The sequence below is a fragment of the Ranitomeya variabilis genome, chromosome 1 (genome assembly GCF_051348905.1).
Source record: "Ranitomeya variabilis isolate aRanVar5 chromosome 1, aRanVar5.hap1, whole genome shotgun sequence".
NCBI lineage: Eukaryota > Metazoa > Chordata > Amphibia > Anura > Dendrobatidae > Ranitomeya > Ranitomeya variabilis.
Window position 1 is genome coordinate 275,155,768 of NC_135232.1, and position 22,616 is coordinate 275,178,383.

The 22,616-nt window shown below is 42.7% G+C and overlaps 1 protein-coding gene across 2 annotated transcripts in view; it reads left to right on the forward strand.

Annotated features, from left to right (window-relative positions):
- The window catches only part of PXN (paxillin), a 63,749-nt gene that overhangs the window by 24,347 nt on the left and 16,786 nt on the right, over positions 1-22,616 (forward strand). The window contains exons 2-12 of one of the 2 annotated variants that reach the window (XM_077294712.1): positions 3,546-3,760; positions 3,850-3,926; positions 4,006-4,145; positions 6,350-6,545; positions 6,928-7,063; positions 14,741-15,220; positions 15,383-15,460; positions 15,734-15,856; positions 15,953-16,129; positions 16,520-16,693; positions 16,775-16,856. In XM_077294712.1, the coding sequence (XP_077150827.1) occupies positions 3,546-3,760; positions 3,850-3,926; positions 4,006-4,145; positions 6,350-6,545; positions 6,928-7,063; positions 14,741-15,220; positions 15,383-15,460; positions 15,734-15,856; positions 15,953-16,129; positions 16,520-16,693; positions 16,775-16,856 (1,878 nt within the window). The remainder of the gene's footprint in view (positions 1-3,545; positions 3,761-3,849; positions 3,927-4,005; positions 4,146-6,349; positions 6,546-6,927; positions 7,064-14,740; positions 15,221-15,382; positions 15,461-15,733; positions 15,857-15,952; positions 16,130-16,519; positions 16,694-16,774; positions 16,857-22,616) is intronic. The other variant, XM_077294704.1, reaches the window with a different exon arrangement.

The following is a 22,616-nucleotide window of genomic DNA, read 5'->3' on the forward strand; positions in this document are numbered from 1 at the left end:
GAGGGTGTCTCGCAGCTCCCCCACTTCTGCCTATTACCGTATATTTTCTTTTGAATCTGTATGACATGTCAAAAGACTAGATATACAGTCTCCAAGCACAACCTGGTCCACATATCCTCTTATATACGAGATCAAGTGTTGCTTTACTCTAAATCACAGTGCATGGGATGAAAGGAAATAATGTAGCCCTCTATTAAATAATCGTATAAAAAAAAATTATTTTAGGCAGTCATATGTCTCCAGTCACATACGTAGGGGCCACTGTAACATGATCCATCAGGGACTTGTCTGCTGGAGTTCTCTGTAATCTGCATGACTCAGAAGAGGCTATTTCCGAGGAGCTCTTGCAACACCGTAACCAGGCAGTAATAGCCGGAGGACATGTACTTCTGTCAGTACGTGCTCCAGGAAGTCCTGCTAACTTGTGTAAGGAAATGAGGAGGAACGTGCTTCAAGCACACGCTTACCTGGCACTGCTTGGCACCTGGTATATAGGCTTGTGGTTTTTGTCAATGTCTCTTACTATGTTTGTTGCTGTAGTTATTAATGTGCAGTAGGTCCAGCACACACTGGCATTTTTGTTTTCTTTTTGTTCGCACACCAACCATTTTATTAGATGGCTATGGTAGCACAAACCCTCAGAATTTTTACCATGAAAGGAAACAAAAAACAAAACAAAGTATCAGATTGAAGAAAAATGGTTTACATGTCCTATAAACAGAGGTTGATTTAAGCCCAAATTTGCTAAATTTTTTGGCATTATAATAAAAGTGCCACACACTCCCCTCCTGGAACATCACACAACTTTTTCATCTTTTGCCAAGCATTGCACAAAAACATAAATTTTCTTTTCCAACTTAAATGAAGGCCACTGAGTTAGCGAGCCTAAGGCTACATTCCCATGATAAGGTAGTAGCAGTGCTTTGGACGTAGCATATTTTTGTGTTCTAATCGCACAGGTAAATCCGCATGTGTTCACTGAACCATGCGGATTTACCACATCCAATATATTTTTATTGTGGAAATTTATTTTGCGGAGACTAGCATCTCCACAACAGAAATTGATGTACTGCGGCTTGAAAACCCACACCGCTGGTGAGTTTACCCAGCATCAAATAGAAGCACAGGGGGCATGGAAATTCTATAATGTACTGTACAAGGCAGCGCAGGTGAGCTGCGTCCAACACGCGTCTATTCCTGGTCGTGGGCACGTGTCCTTATTCTCTTTTGTTTCCACTGGCGATAAGTTGAAAGTGGCTAATTAACATCTGCCCATTCAAAACCTGTGCACGACCGTCAAAACCAAGTGCGCATGGTGGATAGTATGGGGTGGGTAGTATAAATGGCGGCTAACTATTAGAAAGGTGTATGGACAGGTTTAAACTTGACTGTGAAGCTGTCAGAGGAATTTGTGAACCAAATTAAAAGTATTTTTCATAGAGGAAGTGAGCTTTTCATATTCTATGTTTTCTCCTCTTGTGTCGCCCCACCTTGAATGTATATACATTATTGCTAATGAATAATGTATAACCATCTTTTTTGGTAACTGTCTGAGATGATAAATAGTAGAACCTAATGCAACAGATAACTAATGATCTGCTTACATTAGCTTCTTTCCGTTCTTCACATTAACATTAAAGGCTTCCGTTGGACTATACCCTGCTTTATCCTGAGGATCAACCATCAGCGTTATGACCCTGGAGAAACCCTTTTAATGTGGACTTGGAAATGTTTACATCCACAGCTCACATTGCTTTCCAGCTGTAGTTGTGACAGACGTATTTTTTAGCTTTGACTCTGATGACAGTAACTCGCTTGTCATAGAACTTTGTATCGCCCCGGGCTGTAAAACGTCTGAGCACAGATTTACAGACCTCATCTTTGCCTTTTATGCCTGTCTTTGGACCTTCCTGGGTGTGTCCTGCTACGGATTTGTCTACTTGCCTATATCTTTCATATGACTTGTGAGTATGTGGCCCAGAGATCGCTGATGGTCAGGAAGTCTGAAATGACTAACTCTGAGAAATGCATGACTCATGTAGTGCTGCTGCTTCTGCTTTCTGCATCTGATTACCTCTTTACTAGTGATTAGCGAATGTGTTCAGATAAGGTGTTATCTGAGCATGCTTGTGTGCTAACAGTGACTTCAGCACGCTCGAAAACTGTTCAAAGCCCCACGTGTTTGTTATGCAATCCCTGCATGTGTTGTGCTGTCGAACAGCCACGAAACATGCAGCCAAGGGGACTTGAACATATTATTATTATAGCCTGCCCGAAGACACTCGGATAACACCTTATAAGAGCACGGTCGCTCATCACTACTCTTTACTCTTCACATATGTGATTTGCAGGACTTGAATTATTCAGTGGCAACACATCTCTTATGTTTTTGCTTTTGTTGGATACAGGTTATACCATGACCAATACCATACCAAAGAAGCCTAAGGCTTCTTTCACACTTCCGTCGGTACGGGGCCGTTGCTAACGTACCGACGGATGTTGTGAAAATTCGGCACAACGTGGGCAGCGGATGCAGTTTTTCAACGCATCCGCTGCGCATTGCAAAGTCCCGGGGAGGAGGGGGCGGAGTTCCGGCCGTGCCTGCGCGGTAGGAAATGCAGGTCCTGACGTACGAAAAAACGTTCCCTTGAACGTTTTTTCGTGACGACGGTCCGCCAAAACACGACGCATCCAGTGCACGACTGACGCGACGTATGGCCATACGTCGCGATCCGTCGGCAATACAGGTCTATGGGAAAAGAAACGCATCCTGCGGGCTCATTTGCAGGATGCGGTTTTTCCCCAAAACGACGCATTGCGACGGAGGCCAAACGACGCAAGTGTGAAAGAAGCCTTTCTTATCTATCTTTTCATCCTCAGTTTGCTGGTTCTGCAAAATCTGCAAAGTTTTAAAATACTTTCCCTGATGTAGTGATAGTTAGTGGCTCGTGGTCTTAACAACCGATACCTAAGCTACGGCAATACCCTACAAATGGGGCAAGTGACATAGCGAATCAGAAGGACTATACTACATTTCTATTTGAACGTATTTGCTAATATTATTATTACACCTACTACATATTGGTATAGGATCTTGGAGATGGAAATACCCATTTAAGCTGTGGCAATGCCCATCAGAATACTCCTTGCAGGCCTCAATCACAATGTACTGGCTAGCACGAGCAGTGCCCATACTCTGCTAACAGCACCTGTAAGTAGCAGCAGGATACTCTGTGTTCTTACTGGATGGCTTCTGCTTGAAAGAGAACGATTCAAGCAACCTGCCAGGAATTTTCTCATAATACAAAGTTTCTTTAAGTCATAGCTGCAATTTATATTTCTTTTATCTCTCTCTGAAAATTTTTCATTGCTGGAAATGTGTTCATAAATATTTCTATCATTTGTGCAGAATTAATTTGCTGCGCTCTCTTCATATTTCTGTGGGGAGTTCCAAATTTACTTCTACAGGATAGTGTTCCATGGATTTGAGTATATTGGCTGTAAATGTCTTTTCTCTGCTCATTATTTGCTCTTTCTTTCTGCAGATGCATTACTCGCTGACCTGGAGTCCACCACATCTCATATATCCAAGCGACCTGTTTTTTTATCCGAGGAGACTCCGTATTCCTTTCCCAGTGGTTGTCATACTTATCAAGAAATTTCTATTCCACCTGCACATGCTAGCGAGTCTCTAAATGGCACAGTTACTGACCCTCTAGATTCTTGGACCACCAGCTCAAATACAGTTTCCCAGCAGCAGGTAGAGAATGAGAACTACCATAATGTTTGTATTGCACATATAAGATCTGTAAGATAAAAAACAGGTTTCTCTCTACTTTTCTTTTCCAGAATCCTATGTACAATAGTTCTCTTGTGAAGGAGAGTGTGGGATCCCCTTCTGCGGGAGAAGAGGAGCATGTATACAGGTAGGTGCAATCACTTTTTCCTGACAGTACTTGTTTTTTTGACATTTCCAAGTCACAGCAGTTGTATCCTGTTATATAGTTTTCCCAACAAGCAGCGTTCTGCGGAGCCATCTCCGACTGTCTTGGGTTCATCTCTTGGCAGCAACTTGTCAGAGTTGGACCGACTTCTCTTAGAACTAAATGCTGTGCAGCAAGCCCCATCAAGTAGCCTTTCTGCAGGTGAGGTTCAAGGTCTGGGGGTTAGGGGGTTTTTTGTGTGTTTTGTTTTTTTTTCCATATGTGTACTCTCCTAAAATAATTTAATGCATCTAGATCGATTTGCTTCAAGCTCAGTGTTCTTGCATGCAGATTTTATTGCATATTAAAAGCTAGTAAAAATATATACATAATGTATGCATATATCAAGTAACGTGGCAGTAAACTGGAGCTTTACTTTTAATTTGCCACCAGTCATACTGTTTTACCATGTATAGTTGGCTGCAAACGTCTGGAATTATTTTTTATTTTTTAATGAATGTGCCAATGAAAATTAACTTTTAATACTCAAATATTAAGAGCCATGCTTGAAAAACCCAGATGGATACAAAATTTCACACAATGCAACAACCACAATGTAAATATAAAGGTGTACACAATGACAACTGTGTAAGTAAAAAAAAAACAAAAAAACAAAACTGGATCTCACCAATATCTTGAGACAGCCTACGGAATAGAGCTGGAGGCTGGGGAGCAGGCAGTAGTTATTCACCGAAGAGATTGTCGTGCCCATGCAAAATTTCTTGTCCTGACAAAGGCAGTACCCAAGTTTAGATACTAAATAAATGTCCCTCCCTATGCGTTTCAGCATTGATATAGAGGCCTCATCACACGAATTCAAAAATGGGAAATTAGGGGGGATTCAGACACAGGGCTCAGAAAACAGGTCCTTGAAAAAACTGTGCAGTGGCACTAGGTCTTAATAGAGGCACATTGTAATTGAATACTCCTCTGTTAAAGCCTAGTGTCACTGCAGTCTTTTCAAGGACCTGTTTTCTGAACCCTGTGTTTGAACGTTCACCCCATCCCTCACCCCTATTTTTGCCTTCTCCTGATGAGGCCTCTATATCAAAACCGAAACGCATAGGTAGGAATATTGGGGGTCATTTATTTGGGGTCTAAACTTGGCTACTGCCCTGATTAGGGCAGGACCTTTTGCATGTGGCAGGACTGGTTCTTAGGTGGACAACAAATATCCTCTCTCCCCTGCCTCCAGCTGTATTCCATGGGCCATCTCAGGATATTGGAGAGATCCTCACGTTTTGTTTTTTTTTTTTTTTTTTTTTTTTACTGACACATTTGTTGTCATGCGTCCCTTTATGTTTACATTGTGGTTGCTGAATTGTGTGTAATTATTTTTTTTTTATCCACCTGTGTATTTTTGGAGCCTGGCTCATTTAATATTTAAGTATTAAAAGTTAATATTTGTTGGAACTCTCGTTGCTGTATACATTTACCATATCGGAGATTTTGTGGTAAGCACCACCATCAGTGGCTTCGTTGGCAGATTTCCTACATTTTTAATGACATTGAATTACTGAAAAGATGAGTTAACGTAAGCCAGGGCCTGCTATAAACTAAACCCATTGGTGCATATTACCAAAAGGCAGGGTTATTCTGGTTTCCACACATTATCACCATGGTATAGGTTGTAATCGTAAGATTCACTTGAAACGCTCAGATTGCTAGTGTCTAGTGATGAGCGAGTGTACTCGTTGCTCGGGTGGTCTCCGAGTATTTGACTGCTCGGAGATTTAGTTTTCATTGCGGCAGCTGAATGATTTACAGCTATTAGCCAGGCTGAGTACATGTGGGGGTTGCCTGATTGCTAGGGAATCCCCACATGTAATCAAGCAGGCTAGTAGCTGTAAATCATTCAGCTGCCGGGATGAAAACTAAATCTCCGAGCAGTCATAAATACTCGGAGGTCACCCAAGCGTGCTCTGGAAAACCCGCGCAACGAGTACTCTCGCTCATCACTACTAGTGTCCCATGTTGTTTCCTGGCGGTAAGACTAGGGCCTGAATGAATTTAATGGAGTGGCTAGTTGCACATGCCACTTCATTCAGCGTTCTCTAATCAACTTCTAGTGATCATTGTCTTGTTTCCAGAGAATAGATCACAAAAGTCCCCCATTCTGTCATTCCGGGGGTTCCAATGGTGAGGACCACACTTTTCCAACAGATATCTGTTGATAGGTGAAAATTTACATGGATGCTGTTCACTTACTGGATTCTTTTTATGTGGCATAAATTCTCTCCTTGAAGGCAAATTGTGGCTCCTTTATATTTTCTATAACTTGAGACTTTCGTATTTGTGTATCGTCAATAGTTGCAGGATAATGTGCATAGACTGTTTCATGTTGCTTTTTTTTCTTTTTCTTGCAGATGATTTGACCCGAAGCATCTCACAGCCTGTGGCAGTCCCAGTTTCTGTAGCCATTGTTTCTGACACCTCAGGAATGAAGATTGGTCAATCCTCAAAGGAAAAACCTAAGCGAAATGGTGCACGGGGTATAGATGATGTCCGTCCAAGTGTAGAGAGCCTTCTCGATGAACTTGAAAGCTCTGTACCCACGCCAGTGTAAGTGGCTTTGTATGTTATGGAAATTTTCCAGGACTATGATATTGTCCAGGACGACATTGGCTGTTGGTAAAGACCACAGCCGTCGGAAGGGCACAGTGTGAAGAAGGAAAACCACAGCACCTTACGCTCTGCAGTGGCCATTCCTGGGTACTACAGCCCAGCTACGATTGAAGTGAGTTGAGCTGAGTTCCAGTACCCAAGACCTGCAGCTTCACTTTGTACAGAGCTGTGGTGTTCTTACTTTTTACATGGTTTACTTCTGGCAGCCGTAAACAGCTTGGTGTGGGTGCCTGTCTCCCACCCTTCTGATAGTGACATTTAATATTTTCTATTACATTGATCTTATTCTTTAATACTAAGCGACATTACTCCATTGCAGTCCTTCAGTCACTGTGTCTCAAGGAGAAATGAGCAGCTCTCAGAGCGTCACTCCCAGCCAGCAGCAGACAAGAATCTCAGCCTCCTCTGCCACACGTGAACTGGATGAACTTATGGCTTCTCTCTCTGATTTCAAGGTAGCTAGTCCTCACTTACACTTAACTGGGGCATGGACTGCACCTTCTGCTACCGATACATAACTATATCTGTTTGACTTTTTTCCTTGCAAATGTCAATAATGATAGTGAACTGATACTTAACCCCTTTCTGACCTTGGACGGGATAGTACGTCCGAGGTCAGATCCCCCTCTTTGATGCAGGGCTCTGGCGGTGAGCCCGCATCAAAGCCGGGACATGTCAGCTGTTTTGAACAGCTGACATGTGCCCGCAATAGCGGCGGGTAAAATCACGATTCACCCGCCGCTATTAACTAGTTAAATGCCGCTGTCAAACGCTGACCGGCATTTAACCGGCGCTTCCGGCCGGGCGGCCGGAAATGAGCGCATCGCTGACCCCCGTCACATGATCGGGGGTCAGCGATGCTTCTGCAGAGTAACCATAGAGGTCCTTGAGACCTCTATGGTTACTGATCGCCGGTAGCTGTGAGCGCCACCCTGTGGTCGGCGCTCATAGCACACCTGCATTTCTGCTGCATAGCAGCGGTCTGATCGCGTTGTGCCAGCGTCTAGCCTCTTATGGAGGCTATTGAAGCATGGCAAAAAAAAAGTAAAAAAAGTGAAAAAAATAAAAAAAAAAGTTTAAATCCCCCCCCCCATTTTGCCCCATTCAAAATAAATCAATAAAAAAAAATCGAACCTACTCATATTTGGTATCGCTGCGTTCTGAATCGCCCGATCTATCAATTAAAAAAAAAAAAAGCATTAAGCTGATCGCTAAACAGCGTAGCGAGAAAAAAATTCGAAACGCCAGAATTCCTTTTTTTTGGTCGCTACGACATTGCATTAAAATGCAATAACGGGCGATCAAAAGAACATATCTGCACCGAAATGGTATCATTAAAAATGTCAGCTCGGCACGCAAAAAATAAGCCCTCACCCGACCCCAGATCATGAAAAATGGAGACGCTACGGGTATCGGAAAATGGCGCAATTTTTTTTTTTTTTTTAGCAAAGTTTGGAATTTTTTTTCACCACTTAGATAAAAAATAACTTAGTCATGTTAGGTGTCTATGAACTCGTAGTGACCTGGAGAATCATAATTGCAGTTTTAGGATTTAGTGAACCTAGCAAAAAAGCCAAACAAAAAACAAGTGTGGGATTGCATTTTTTTTTTTGCAATTTCACCGCACTTGGAATTTTTTTCCCGTTTTCTAGTACACGACATGCTAAAACCAATGATGTCATTCAAAAGTACAACTTGTTTCGCAAAAAATAAGCCCTCACATGGCCATATTGACGGAAAAATAAAAAAGTTATGGCTCTGGGAAGAAGGGGAGCAAAAAACGAACACGGAAAAACGGAAAATCCCAAGGTCATGAAGGGGCTAAAGAGGCCCTTTCACTAACTTTTTATTTTTTTATTTTGCCTTTCTGTTATGGTGATATTAGCAATCAAAGTATTTGACACCTAATGAGTACATTTTAAAGTCCAAATTGACATTATCTGAGTTCTCACTGTGTACTTCTTCCTCCTGTGTGCCGTTGACTAATCATAGCTCAGCACAGGTTTCTCACTTTGAGGCATATAATGAGACAGGCTGACATTTGTGAGCTTTCATTTCCTAGCAGTCCGTGTGGTAAGAGAGGCACTACAGCTAAGGCCAGTCTCACACGTCCAGATAATTCCGGTACCGGAGTTATCCGTGTCCATGTGCTCACGTGGCACATCAGTGTGGCACACGTGCGGAAGCCGTTTGCCGCCCGTGTGCCCACTGAGGACCACACGGACCGTGCAGGAGACAGCGCTAGAGATAAGCGCTGTCCCCTGCATCTGGTGCAGAAGCCAGAATTCATTCCTTCTTCCCAGCAGCGTTCGCTGGAGAGAAGGAATGAAAAAAATCATTGTTTTTTTTTTTTTTTTCCTGGTTAAAATCAACCTCCCCCCTCCCACCCCCTGTGCGCCCACCCGCTGGAAATGAAATACTCACCCAGCTCCCTCGATGCTTCCTCTCAGCGCCGCAGCTTCTTCCTGTATGAGCGGTCACATGGTACCGCTCATTACAGTGATGAATATGCGGCTCCACCCCTATGGGAGGTGGAGCCACATATTCATCACTGTAATGAGCGGCACCACGTGACCGCTCATAAAGGACAAGCTGCGGCGCTGAGAGGAAGCATCGAGGGAGCTGGGTGAGTATTTTATTTCCAGCGGGTGGGCGCACAGGGGGTGGGAGGGGGGAGGATGCCGGGAATTTGATTTTAACCAGAAAAAAAATAAAAAAACAATGATTTTTCATTCCTTCTCTCCAGCGAACGCTGCTGGAGAGAAGAAATGAATGGCGGCTTCAGCACCACAAGCTGGGTGGACTTCGCTTACTATAGCGCTGTCTCCTGCACTGCACACGGACAGCATCCGTGTGCGGTACGTGTTTTACACGGACCCATTGACTTTAATGGGTCCGTGTGATTCGTGCGCTCCCACGAAAACTGACATGTCTCCGTGTTTTTCAAACGGACACACGGTCCGTGAAAACACGCTGACATGTGCAGAGACACATTGATTTTAATGTGTCTACGTGAGTCAGTGTCTCCGGTACGTGAGAAAACTGTCACCACACGTACCGGAGCCACTGACGTGTGAAACAGGCCTAAGGCGGCAGCAGTGTAAGAGGAGATTTGACAGAAGGGTTTGTAATGTGATAAATCTTATCTCCGCTGTACTGCCCTTTTCCTCATAGGGACTGCCAGAAGATGAAAGCTCAAAGGTGTCAGTAATGACAATCGGGTTTGCAGTTCTCACTGCAACTTTTGATAACTCTGAAGTAAGGTCAGTGTTGTCAGTCATAATATGCCTCACAGTGGGATACTTGCTGTAAGCTATTATTTGGGCGTGTTCTTTTCTTTTGAATGTTGCAGCCTGCTTATGATTGGCCATCATCATACAGGGGGAAGAAGTACAGTAAAAACTCCCTGGTAACACCCACTTGGCCATAACTCATTGGGCACCACATACTTTGCAACGGAGAGGCAAAGTAAAAAAAAAAACCAAAGTTTTATTCTATTCTGCCAATATTTCATTGTATATCCAGTTAAACATGAATTGGTGACCGATCCTCTTTAATACTTTGGATTCATGTCTCCTACACCCTTTTATAATTATACATATTTTACTTAGTTTCCAGAAAAAAGCAGCCAGTTGACTGGCCACAGGGGCTTATAAAATTCTTATGATGTGTGTTAATCATTAACGAGGTGGCTATTGCTCCTGGAGCTGGGCTTGCCTCCTCCATTGGTATTTCTGCCTTTTTCATTTTATTGTGCTGGGTGCGGTTGTTAGCTATAGTCTTCTGAGGAATGCAGCAGCGGTGTGTTCAGAGCACAGAGGTCTTCACTCTTATATTGGTTGAGACCAGAGATTTTACTATCAGATTTCTGCCTAGAACATTTATGAAGCTGTGTCTTTTAGTGAAGATTTTATTGGAAGCTGAAGAAGCTTGTGTAACCTTCATACATTTCTGTGTAAATTACTTCCATTTCAGTGGGAAGGACTCTGGTTTTATGGTCTTCTGAAAGTCTTGTCAGTTCATTTACAAGGTTCATGGTATTGGAATCAGATGATTTTTGTCAAAAAAATAATTTTATGTTACGAAACTGCAGCTTCAGTAAGTGGCGTTATTCTTCATAAACATGATTTTACTAAATGACAAATACAGGGCTGATTCTTGGGTTTGCAAGTTGAACATATTACTGTGACTTAAACCAGCACATTCAGGTGGGACCTGTCACATTTCAGATGGGTTTTCTGACCCTGCAAAAATGAATTCTGGTGATCTGACAGATGGGCTTCCAGGCTGAGCTGAAAGCAAAGTTCTTGGCACAATGTATAGTCAAGCTGAGGTGCTCACATAAATGATGTTAATATCATGCATATGGTTGGAGTTCTCATCTACAAGTGTTTCATGCTTGTTACGTTGATTTTTATTTTTTACCACCTATAACTAGGATCTGTAGAAATGTAAACGATACTGTAAATGAGCGTATCATTAAAAGGGGTTGTCCAGGCTTGGGATAAAGTCTCTACCAAATTGAATGTCACCTGGACTGGCTTTGGTACAAATGGAAAATGATTGATACACACTTTAAATTGCCGCTTGTGGTTACCAACACAAAGAAGAAAGGTGCTAAATATTACTTAAAATCGCAAGATCTTTATTTTATGATTTCTTTAAATTTATTGTGATTTAGAGATGTTTGCCACCTTTCTTTGTGTTTGTAATTACTGGAACAAAAGTCTGCAATCATTCTATGTGACCTCTAAATTTTGACAAAGTGCTGTGTGCGCACTGTCAATATTTCCTAGTATTGCCGGAGCGAGCGTGACTACATGTATGAGATTTGCATGCTTGCAGTCACATGCCAACTAGACTCATTTAGATTCTCTCAATAGAAGTGAATTGAGGCAAGCTGGATGAGTAGCACATGGCCACAAGTTTGAAAATCACATACATAAGGTTATGTGACTGCTCGCTAGCATCAGCAATACAGGGAAATTGTGACCGCATGAATCAGAGCTTGGTATGGTTCTCTTTAAAACATTGCGGCAGCTTAGAGAAAATATACTTTAATGATCTGGCTGGGTATCATAGCTGGAGACCCGGCAAGTCCGGTGCTGCCCCTGAACGACTCTTTCCAGCACTGCTGTACGTGACTGTCAGATCTCCATCTCGCGTATACATGCTGAGAGACCTGTCAATCACCTGCAGCAGTGCTAAGAAGAGCTGGCCGCGGGCCATAGCTGGAGACTAGACTAATCCGCTGATCTATTAAAGTATATTATCTCTTACATTCCAGGATTTTACCTGACTGCAGTTGTCATACTTTCCGCAGTTGTGACAGCATGGATCAGATGACAGGTTCTCTTTAACTGCAGTAGCTTAGAACCAGTGCAACATGAAATATAGATGCCCTATGTGGAGTTATCCTGGCTACCCAGACAAACTGTCAAAGTGAAAATAGAATCGTTTTATTCACAGGGGGAGATAAGACCTCATCAGAAGTTTCTGCTTTTCACATGAATACAACATGAAAATTAGCATGTTTTTGGAGACTATATATAATCTATGTAATGGAGTCTAAATGTGGAACAATGGTTTACTTTGTTCCTCAGTGCTTGTATTTATTTGTATTTCCTATGTGGATGAACAACAATTATTTTGTGTAGATAAGGGCTCGTACTCACTTGCGAGAAACTCGGATGAGTCTCGCACGGCAATACCCGGCACTCAGATTGGAGCGTGTGGCTGCATAGCAATACATGCAGCCACACGCTCCGCTCCTCTGTGCCGGCAGCAGCACCAGGTATTGCTGTGCGAGACTCATCCGAGTTTCTCGCAGGCGAGTAGGAGCCCTAAGGCTCAGTTTACATATCGCTAAGAGCCGAGGTTGCATATGATGTTGTAATAAGCCACACTGTGTGGGTTCACCTGTAGGCTCAAAATAAGTGTGAAAAGAAAAAACCTGTTACTGTTTGGTTAATTTTATTTTTTGGAGGGACTGCTTATAACCTCCATCTCTTAATGGAACCTTATTAATATATATTAGTACTCAGTGTAGACAGTAAACATTCTGAAAATGTAGCCTAAATTTAATAAGCGTTGGTAAATTGCGTTACTTATGTTTTGGAGTCACTAATGTATATCTTTTTTGCAACTTGTGTTTCCTGGATTTTTTTCCTACTTCTAATAGACTTGTCATACTTGCGCTGAGACTATTTCTGAACGGTTCAAGAGTAACCCTATAACACCCCCAAGCTCTGTATGCAGCACCCATCTATATGCAAGACCGGAGAGTGGGTTTGATGCCGTCACACCCTGTAGTCCTGCCGTTTACCTACATATTGATGAGGATGAAAATCCTGCCTCATCAGCCCCTCTTAGAAAAGGCGTTGTTCTCTCTAGTCTTGGCTTGCAGATGGATTTGGCCCCAAAAGAGGAGCCAGTGATCACCCCATTCAATGCTTACAGTCAAAGAACAGATATTTATCTCCCAAGTTTTTACAAGAAATCTCAGACAAAGCTGAAGGAATTTGATGTCCATCCTGTAGAATGCTCACCGTTGCCCCATGCTGTCCAGTCTGACGGTTTAATTAATGGTCATTGGACGCAAGAAGAAAACAGTTCTATGTGGAAACCTTCTGATGATGTAGAGCAGAATGAAGTAAAGCTCTTATCGGAAATATCCAAGCCTCAGTGTTCATCCATTGAAAAATTAGAATTTGCTGTAACGACCGCTGAAAGGAAGCTTCTGACTGATAACAAATCTGCAGAATTTCCTGTTCAACAAGTAGACAGCAGTGCTCCAAATGGACACTTGGAACAAGATTCAACATTTAGATTTTGTCCTGCCCCAAACAAATCTGATAGTTCTTGGACGGAGGACGATCTTATATATCAAGAGGTTCCACGGATTTCTGCCTCCCGTCAGGCAAGCATGTGATGTGTGGATTTTATCCTGTGCATGGACCAAGTGCATGTTCTGAGTTTCCCTTACTGGAGGTGCATGTGAAATATATATGCATCTTTTATGGGTCATCTGGTAGACAGTTTTTGGAAGAGGTTAATTCTAACATGCTCTGCTGTGTTTTCTAATAAGTTTTTCCCCTGAAGTTATGAACCGACGTGTGGTGGTATTGGAGTGTAAAGCTGCGACCATGTAGTGTAGTTTGACAAGTAACAGTCTGTTGTTTGTTCAGATGAAGTCAGTGATTAAAAGAACAAAAGAATCCCCGAACGTTCATCCAATGTCTCGGGACCTCTCTCCTCGGAGGAAATTTGGACCAGCTATATACAACAAGAGTGCATCCCAAGACCGCCTCATTGAAGAGTTGCATGGGCGGTTTGGTATAGACAAGCAGGACATTAGCAAGACTCCAGAGGATAACTGGCTTACGGAGGGTGTAATCATTACATCTCAGCCGACTAAAAATTTACGGACGTCTGAGCAGAGAATAGAGAAGGTAGTGATAGTCTGCCCAATGAGTGACCATTATAGATTCCTTCATTGGGAGGATTTGTGAATGGCATGTATTCATTGACCATTTAATACTATTATTTAGTTAATATCTAGGTTGTTTACCACTTATAAAATAACACTTATTTGTTTTGTACATATACAAGGTATGTAAGCTGTGATCGTATGGAGACGCTCTGAGCATAGATATCTACTTTCTGTCATAACTTGCTTTATAGATAATGGCCTCTGGGGTGTTCACACAACAAACGCTGGCTATGCCTATTTGATGTGTATCGTCCATTTCCACGGGCTAGGCCTACCATCTAATGTGTATGGAGGCGCTTGACTGTGTCCAAATGGCATGTGGGAAATATGGATCAGGCCATTGGATTTTACCAGCCCAACCCTTCTATTCTCGGTTTTCAGGCAGTGACTTGATTGACTCTTCCTATTGAGAATAAATGCACGCTCAGCCTAGCCAAGCATACATGTGTATGAGCAGGACTGGAAACATGGCTATTGACCGAATGCTTTGTTGTCAGCTATCTAATGTGTATCTTTTCCATGACAGTTTTTTTTCTTTGTATTATTCTCTTATCCTTTTTCTAAATACTAATACACTTCATTTCCATCTTAAACTGATTGTATTTTTATTTTCCTTTTCTTTCCTGTGTATCTTATTTAGATAATTATTCCTCCAGATTCCCCACAGCTCATGAGAAAAACATTATCAATTACCACTTCTCCTTCTGGTACATTGCAGCCAACAAGACTTGTGTCTAAATCTACATCCCCCGCACTTCCACCGCCACCTCCTATAACGCCGATTTCTGCTGCTATCTCATCGGTACTCCCCCCTCCAGCCCCTCCATTGCCCCCAATCCTACCTCCTTTGCACACCATACCTCCATCAAGTACACTTCCTCCTCAGCCACCTTCTTCGTGGAAACGATATAGTGATGATTACCAGGACTTGTCTAGAGCTGTTTTACCTCAAGAAGAATTTAGGAATCCTTATCAAAACGAGCCCGTTCTGCCAATGATGGGGACGTCGGCTCCAATGAGAACACTGCCTTCTCCAAAATCTTATGTATCTGTCGGTTGTCAGACAGAAGATAATCCACTGTTTCCACCTATTCAGGCAGGGAATGAAAATGTTTCCACGGTTAGTTTAAATGCAAGATGTTTTGTTGTTGTCGAAGTGTGATTTGTGTAGGAGAGACCTTGGTCTCGTGAGTCCATGTACTTGTTGTGTTTTGGAACTTTTTGGAATTGCACTTTAATTGTTGTGCCTTACACTATAAGAACAACTATAATCTTCTTGCAGATGATCTGTCCTGCTGCTCATGCTAGTGGCAAAGCTCTTACTGCACGCCCTCCTCTGAGCCGATCCTTCTCTGATAAGGCAGGTTTATTATTTGTGTGCTCGGTGTTGTCAAGAATGGTTTTAGTAGTGCAGTATGGAATAAGTTTGGTTTCTGACTTTTTTTTTATATAATAAAAATATTATTATTATTAATATTTTAAAACAGTTTTGTCACCATTTGGGGAAAGATGGTGCATGAAAGACACAGTGGTGTTTTTTTTTTTTTGTTTTTTTTTGCATGCCGAGTCAGCATGTTGTGCAATGAGGTAGTTTTCAGTTTTTTAAGTTTTTACTCTTTGTATTGGTCTCCAGTCACTGGTTCCTTTTTCTCCGACTTCTTCTGCGTGGCCTCCGCAAGAGGAGTATTTCATGCCTGACACTGACTACCGCAATGTCAACTATAGGTTCCTGGCTTCCACAAACGAAACCCCTTTGGTATCTGAATTGGTCTGATATGATTAACAATGTACTCTGTCCATTGGGATGTTGTAGTATCTAACACATATTGCCTCTTCCTTTTGTTTTTGATAGTTTATGGCCCAAGGGCAAGGAAAAGCCGTGAACAGTTCTCCTCCTTCCAGTGCTCCGAAGCCTGGCAGTCAGCTAGACAATATGCTGGGGAGTCTGCAGTCCGACCTAAATAAATTGGGTGTGGCAACAGTGGCTAAGGGGGTGTGTGGCGCTTGCAAGAAACCGATTGCCGGCCAGGTAAGTGTCTCATTCTGGTGATGGGGGTAAGGCTACGTTCACATTTGCGGTCAGCGCCGCAGCGTCGGGCGCCGCAGCGGCGCCGCATGCGTCATGCGCCCCTATACTTAACATGGGGGCGCATGGACATGCGTTGTGCTGCGTTTTGCGCCGCATGGCCGCAAGCGTTGGACGCAAGAAACGCTTCAAGTTGCATTTTTTTTGCGTCCAACTTGCAGGCAAAAACGACGCATGCGGCGCAAAACGCAGCGTTTTAGCGTGCGTTTTGCCGCGTTTTTGTTTGCGTTGTGCGCTGCGGCGCCGACGCTGCGGCGCACAACGCAAATGTGAACGTAGCCTTAAACATTTGGTTTAATTGCAGTATGTAATGATGACATTTGCTCTTGTCAGGTTGTTACGGCCATGGGAAAGACTTGGCACCCAGAGCACTTTGTGTGCACACATTGCCAAGAGGAAATTGGATCACGCAACTTCTTTGAGCGAGATGGGCAGCCATACTGTGAAAAAGATTATCACAATCTTTTCTCCCCTCGATGTTTTTACTGTAACGGACCCATACTGGATGTGAGTGTTCTCAACTGTCTGGGGCATAGTGTCATACTTTTTTACGTTGGCTAATCTGTCTTTTTATTTCGTTATTTTCAGAAAGTTGTGACTGCTTTGGACAGAACATGGCATCCAGAGCATTTCTTCTGTGCGCAATGCGGGGCATTCTTTGGACCTGAAGGTAATGCAGTCAGCGTACTTTGCATTGGTGAAAAATCTTGTAAAAAGTGCTCTTTTAAATTATGTGAAGCTTAGTGGCTGTCCACTACTAGACAATCCTTTATCAACTGCTGCAGGTAACATAGTTAAGGTTGAAGGAAGACTTTAAGTCCATCTGGTTCAACCCATAGCCTAACCTAACATGTTCATCCAGAGGAAGGCAAAAAAAACCCATGTGGCAAAGCTTAAGCTCCACATTGGGGAAAAAAAATTCCTTCCCGACTCCACATACGGCAATCAGACTAGTTCCCTGGATTAACACCCTATCAAGGAATCTAGTATATATAACCTGTAACATTATAATTTTCAAGGTTGCTGCATGAATGGGGGAAAAAAAAAAAAGAAATCTATACTTGCCTCCTGATCTGGCTGCAGCTCTTTTTCTCTGAGCCCTGTGTCACCCGATGGTCTCCTGACACAAACAGTGATTAGCTGCAGTAGTCACTTGACATTGTCAGGAGACTAACATGAGGCTGAGTGAGGATGAGCAGCCCTGGCGCGGGAGGTACGTATAACAATTTTTTTAAATTCATACTATTGAATTTAATAAGGGGTTGTTCCTATTATAGTGAACCTGTCTCATTGTACAGAACGTCTGATATGTGGACAGCATGGTATAAAAAATGAGAAGCTGAGAAAAATGCTGTATAGGTTTGTTGGAAAATATTCAGTATGATTTGTATTTTATGTATTGAAATTTTGTGTGTTTTGTATACATATGAATCGAATGGGTGGTCCTACTAATGATAGACAGCTTTCTGCATGCATAGTAATTCAGTGAAGGCTGTCAAGTACTGAGCAGGACCACTTACTGGACAATTATGTATACAAACACCAGTGATTTCAATGAATAAAATGCAAGTTTTGCTGAAACTTTTCCAACAAAAATGTGTTTCAATCTGATTAACTCCTTCTCTATAACATCCGACCCTCAGATAAGATACTATTTTCAGCATGACGGGTTCAATTTACGGTGACTACACTCATGCACCGTTGGTGAAAATATCCTGGCTGACTGTATCTATTCCCCAATTAATTGTTAGATTGTTGGCAACATGCACTGATCTAGAGTTTATGCCAGTTTTAGGGTACGTTCACACAGGACTTTTTTGCTGCTTTTTTTTGCTGCTTTTTTTTATGCTAATTTAGGTGCGTTTTTTTGGTGCGTTTTTTGGGTACGTTCACACAGGACTTTTTTGCTGCAGATTTTTGCAGATTTTTGCTGCAGATATTTGCTGCTTTTTTTATGCCAATTTTCAGCTGCTAGGACACCTCACAATGGCTCTTCACACCTCACAATGGCTCTTCACACCTTACTACCAGGAACTCCCTCACAATAGATCACAATCAGGACACCTCACAATGGCTCTTCACACCTCACAATGGCTCTTCACACCTCACTAACCACACCCCTAAGCTCTTGGCTGTGAGATCCCTTCCTGCTGGCCATGATTTTCTGCACAAAAAACGCAGCAAATAATGCTACATGCGTTTTTTCAGCGTTTTTGCAGCGTTTTTTTCATCACCCATTCAAGTCAATGGGTGAAAAAACGCTGCAAAAACGCTGAAAGAAGTGACATAACCTATGTCCAAAAAAAGCAGCAAAGCAGAAAATACTGATCAAACAAAAAAACAACGTGTGTGCTTGAGATTTCTGAAATCTCATAGGCTTTACTGGTACTGTAAAAAGCAGCTGAAAATTAGCATAAAAAAAAAGCAGCAAAAAAAAGCAGCAAAAAAGTCCTGTGTGAACGTACCCTTAAAGAGAACCTGTCACCAGGTCAAACGTGACCTGTTTTTGCTCTTATTTTATACTTGTTGTTTCCTTGGGTAGTTTTTATTTATTTTTTAAATCCACCATATGGTTCCAGAGATATGGGCCTTTTATATATTGCTAATTTTTATGATTTTTAAAAGGGAACTGTGGCTCACAATAATTATAACTGGCCACCAAAGACTCCTGTGATAAATACACCCTCTAAACACCATGCAGATGGGCACTAAATAAAACGCCCATATCTCTGGAACTGAATAGCAGATTTTGTTTTTTTAACATAGATAAAAATAAATTTTCAAGGGAGCAATAGGAATAAAAAAAAAGCAAATTCTGTCCACTTTTGACTTGTTGACAGGATACCGAGGGACCGCTAGATACAACCATGTTACAGATTTTAGGCATATCTTTTTTGGTCCAACACAGCCAGTCCTGTAGTAATATAATAATAAATATTGGGTAACTGGTGATTTAAGTGTCAGAGTTGAATTGCATCTATTGAAAGTTGATTTTGTTTGCCAGTTAATGTTACATTTAATTTGATGTCCGCTTATAATTAGCAAGTTTCTGGAATATAAAATTTGATTTGTCAAATGATAGAGCAGCATAATGACAGATGAAACATGCGTACAGTCGCATAGAAGGTTCAGCATGATTAGAGATGACTTGCTCGCTTTTTTGGGGGGGTGGAGGAGCTTATTGATTTCTGAGTGACATGTAATTTATTTTAAAAGTGAAAATGAGATGAAAGCCTTAGGCTGGGGCTACACTGTGACATGTCACTTAACAGCAATTTTCTGAAAAGTTGCACAACAAAATATTTGTGCACTGTATCTGCGATTTGTTTCGTTTTTAATGTAAATAAGGCTAGTTTCACACTAGCGTTTTGAGGAGCTGCGGACATCCTCCGTGAAGCCCCACCCTCGGCTTTACCTCCGCCGCTAGCTCCGCCTACTTCTGCATGCGGCATGCGGCCTGCATACCTATCTTTAACATTAGGTACGCAGGTCGTGCGGCTGTATGCGGATGCTTCCGCATGCGTCGTTTTGACGATGCGGCAAAAAGAAATTGCTACCAGCTGCGTCCTACGCTGGTCGTCGCATCGTCAAAACGACGCATGCGGAAGCATCCGCATACAGCCGCATGACCTGCGTACCTAGTGCTAAAGATAAATACGCAGGCCGCATGCAGAAGTAGGCGGAGCTAGAGGCGGAGGTGCGGCCGAGGGCGGGGCTTCACGGACGTCCGCAGCTCCTCAAAACGCTAGTGTGAAACTAGCCTAAGACAGCCATTTTGCGTGTAATTTGCTCAGAAGAATATATCAAGTGTATCGTGTGCGAATTGCTGCCAATGATAGAAAATACAACACATTTGTAAGCATTTGCTTCTGTCGCTGGTTCTGTATGTTGCAAATAGCAATGCGAGACCATAGGAAATAATAATAATAATTTTATTTCTATAACGCCGACATATTCTGCAGCACTTTACATTTTAGAGGGGAATTGTACATACAGTAGACATTACAGCATAACAATGAACACATAGATCAAAATAGATACCAAGATGAATGAGGGCCCTGCTTGCAAGCTTACAATCTGAGGAAAAAGGGGAGACACAAAAGGTGGATGGTAACAATTGATTTAGTTGTTCGGACCAGCCATATTGTAAGAATAGGGTGTTCATGTAAAGCTGCATGAACTGGTTATCAGCCTAAGTATGTAACAGTACAGACACAGAAGGCTATTAAATGCATAAAGCATGTGAGAACATGATGCGATGAACCTGGTTATGGCAAAAATTTTGAATGGGCCACACAGGGATAGTTAGGTTAAAGCATTGAGACGTAGGCCAGTATGAACAAATGTGTTTTTAGGGCACGCTTAAAACTGTGTGGATTAGGGGTTAATCATATTAACTTGGGTAGTGCATTCCAAAGAATTGGCGCAGCACATGAAATGTCTTGGAGACGGGAGTGGGGATGTTCTGATTACTGAGGATGCTAACCTCAGGTCATTAGCAGAAAGGAGAGCACGGGTAGGGTGGTAGACTGAGACCAGGGAGGAGATGTAGGGTGGTGCTGAGCTATGGAGTGCTTTGTGGGTGAGGGTAATATGATTGTACTGGATTCTGGAGTGGATGGGTAACCAGTGTAATGACTGGCACAAGGTAGAGGCATTGGTGTAGCGATTGGTGAGGAATATGTTCCTTGCTGCAGCATTCAAGACAGATTGGAGAGGGGAGTTTGGTAAGAGGGAGGCCTATTAGTAGAGAGTTACAATAGTCCAGACGAGAAAGAATAAGAGAAACAGTGAGTTTTTGCAGAGTCGAAAGTAAGAAAGGGTCGAATTCTAGAAATGTTTTTAAGGTGCAGATAACAAGAGCGAAACAGTGATCGGATGTGGGCGGTGAATGAAAGCTCGGATTCGAGTATGACCCCAAGACAGCGGGCGTATTGCTGGAGAGTAATGGAGGAACCACACACGGAAATGGCAATGTCGGGCATAGGCACATCAGTGGAGGTAGGAAACACAAGGAGTACAGTTTTTGACAGGTTCAGTTTCAGATAGAGGGAGGACATGATGTTCGAGACAGCGTTAAGACAATCGCTAGTATTTTCTAAGAAGGCAGGCATGGTATCAGGAGTAGAGGTATATAATTGGGTGTCATCAGCATAGTGACGGTACTGGAAATCAAATCTACTAATTGTTTGACCAATAGGGGCAGTATACAAACAGAAGAGGGGGCCTAGAAAAGATCCTTGAGGAACCCCTACAGTAAGGGGAAGATGAGAGGAGGAGGAGCCAGCAAAAAGATACAGTGACGGAGCGGTCAGAGGTAGGAGGAGAACCAGGAGAGGACGGTGTCCTTGAGGCCGATGGAGCGGAGCATAGTGAGGAGGAGCTGATGATCCAGTGTCGATTGCTGCAGAGAGATCCAAGAGATTTAGCAGGGAGCAGTGACCATTAGATTTAGCTGTTAGTAGATCATTAGAGACTTTAGTGAGGGCAGTTTCAGTAGAGTGTAAAGAGCAGAAACCGGATTGTAGAGGGTCGAGAAGAGTTATCTGAGAGATACTGTATAAGACGGGAGTGGACCAGGCATTCCAGGAGTTTAGAGATGAAGGGAAGATTAGAGACCGGTCTATAGTTGGCTGCACAGTTTTGGTCGAGGGATGTTTTTTTTTAAGTAATGGATGTTTGATGGCCTGCTTAAATGAGGAGGGAAAGATACCAGAAGAGAGAGGTTGAATATTTTTGTTAGGTGGGTGGTGACAGCAGGGTAAAGGGACTGGAGGAGATGTGATGGGCTCACTGGTGCAAGTGGTCGGGCGAGAAGATGCAAGGAGACTGATTACTTCTTCTGTAACTGGTTCAAATTCAGAAAGTGAGCTAGATGCAGTGGGGGAGGGAGGACAGTGCATGGTATGAAGGGATTGGGAGATAATTTCCTGTCGCATTTGGTCAATTATTTTTCTTTGAATTATTTGGCTAAATCGTCAGCGCGGAGATCCGTGGTTGTGGCCTGCACTCTTGGGTTGAGTAGGGAATGAAATGTGTCAGAGACGTTTAGGGTTATTGGCTAGTGAGGTGATGAGGGTGTTGAAATAGGTTTGTTTGGAGAGGTGAAGGGCAGTGTTGTATGTTTTAAGCATAAACTTATAATGGATTTTCTCCATAGATGTTCGACGCACCTGGAGCACCGCTGTAGGAAACGTGTTTGCAGCGTGTGCCACGGTTGTCGCTGTCTGTGCCGTGTTCTATGTATAGGAGGTGCAGCATCATCCAGGGCACGTTGCAGTGTTTCATTATAATGCTCCAGTGCAGAATCAGGACATGAGGGAGGAGATAGGGGCCAATGATAACTGCAGGTTCTTCATAAGTTTCTGGGTGTTAATGGCCTGTATATTTCTATATGTGTGGAAAGTAGGGGTGACCTGAGCGGGATGGC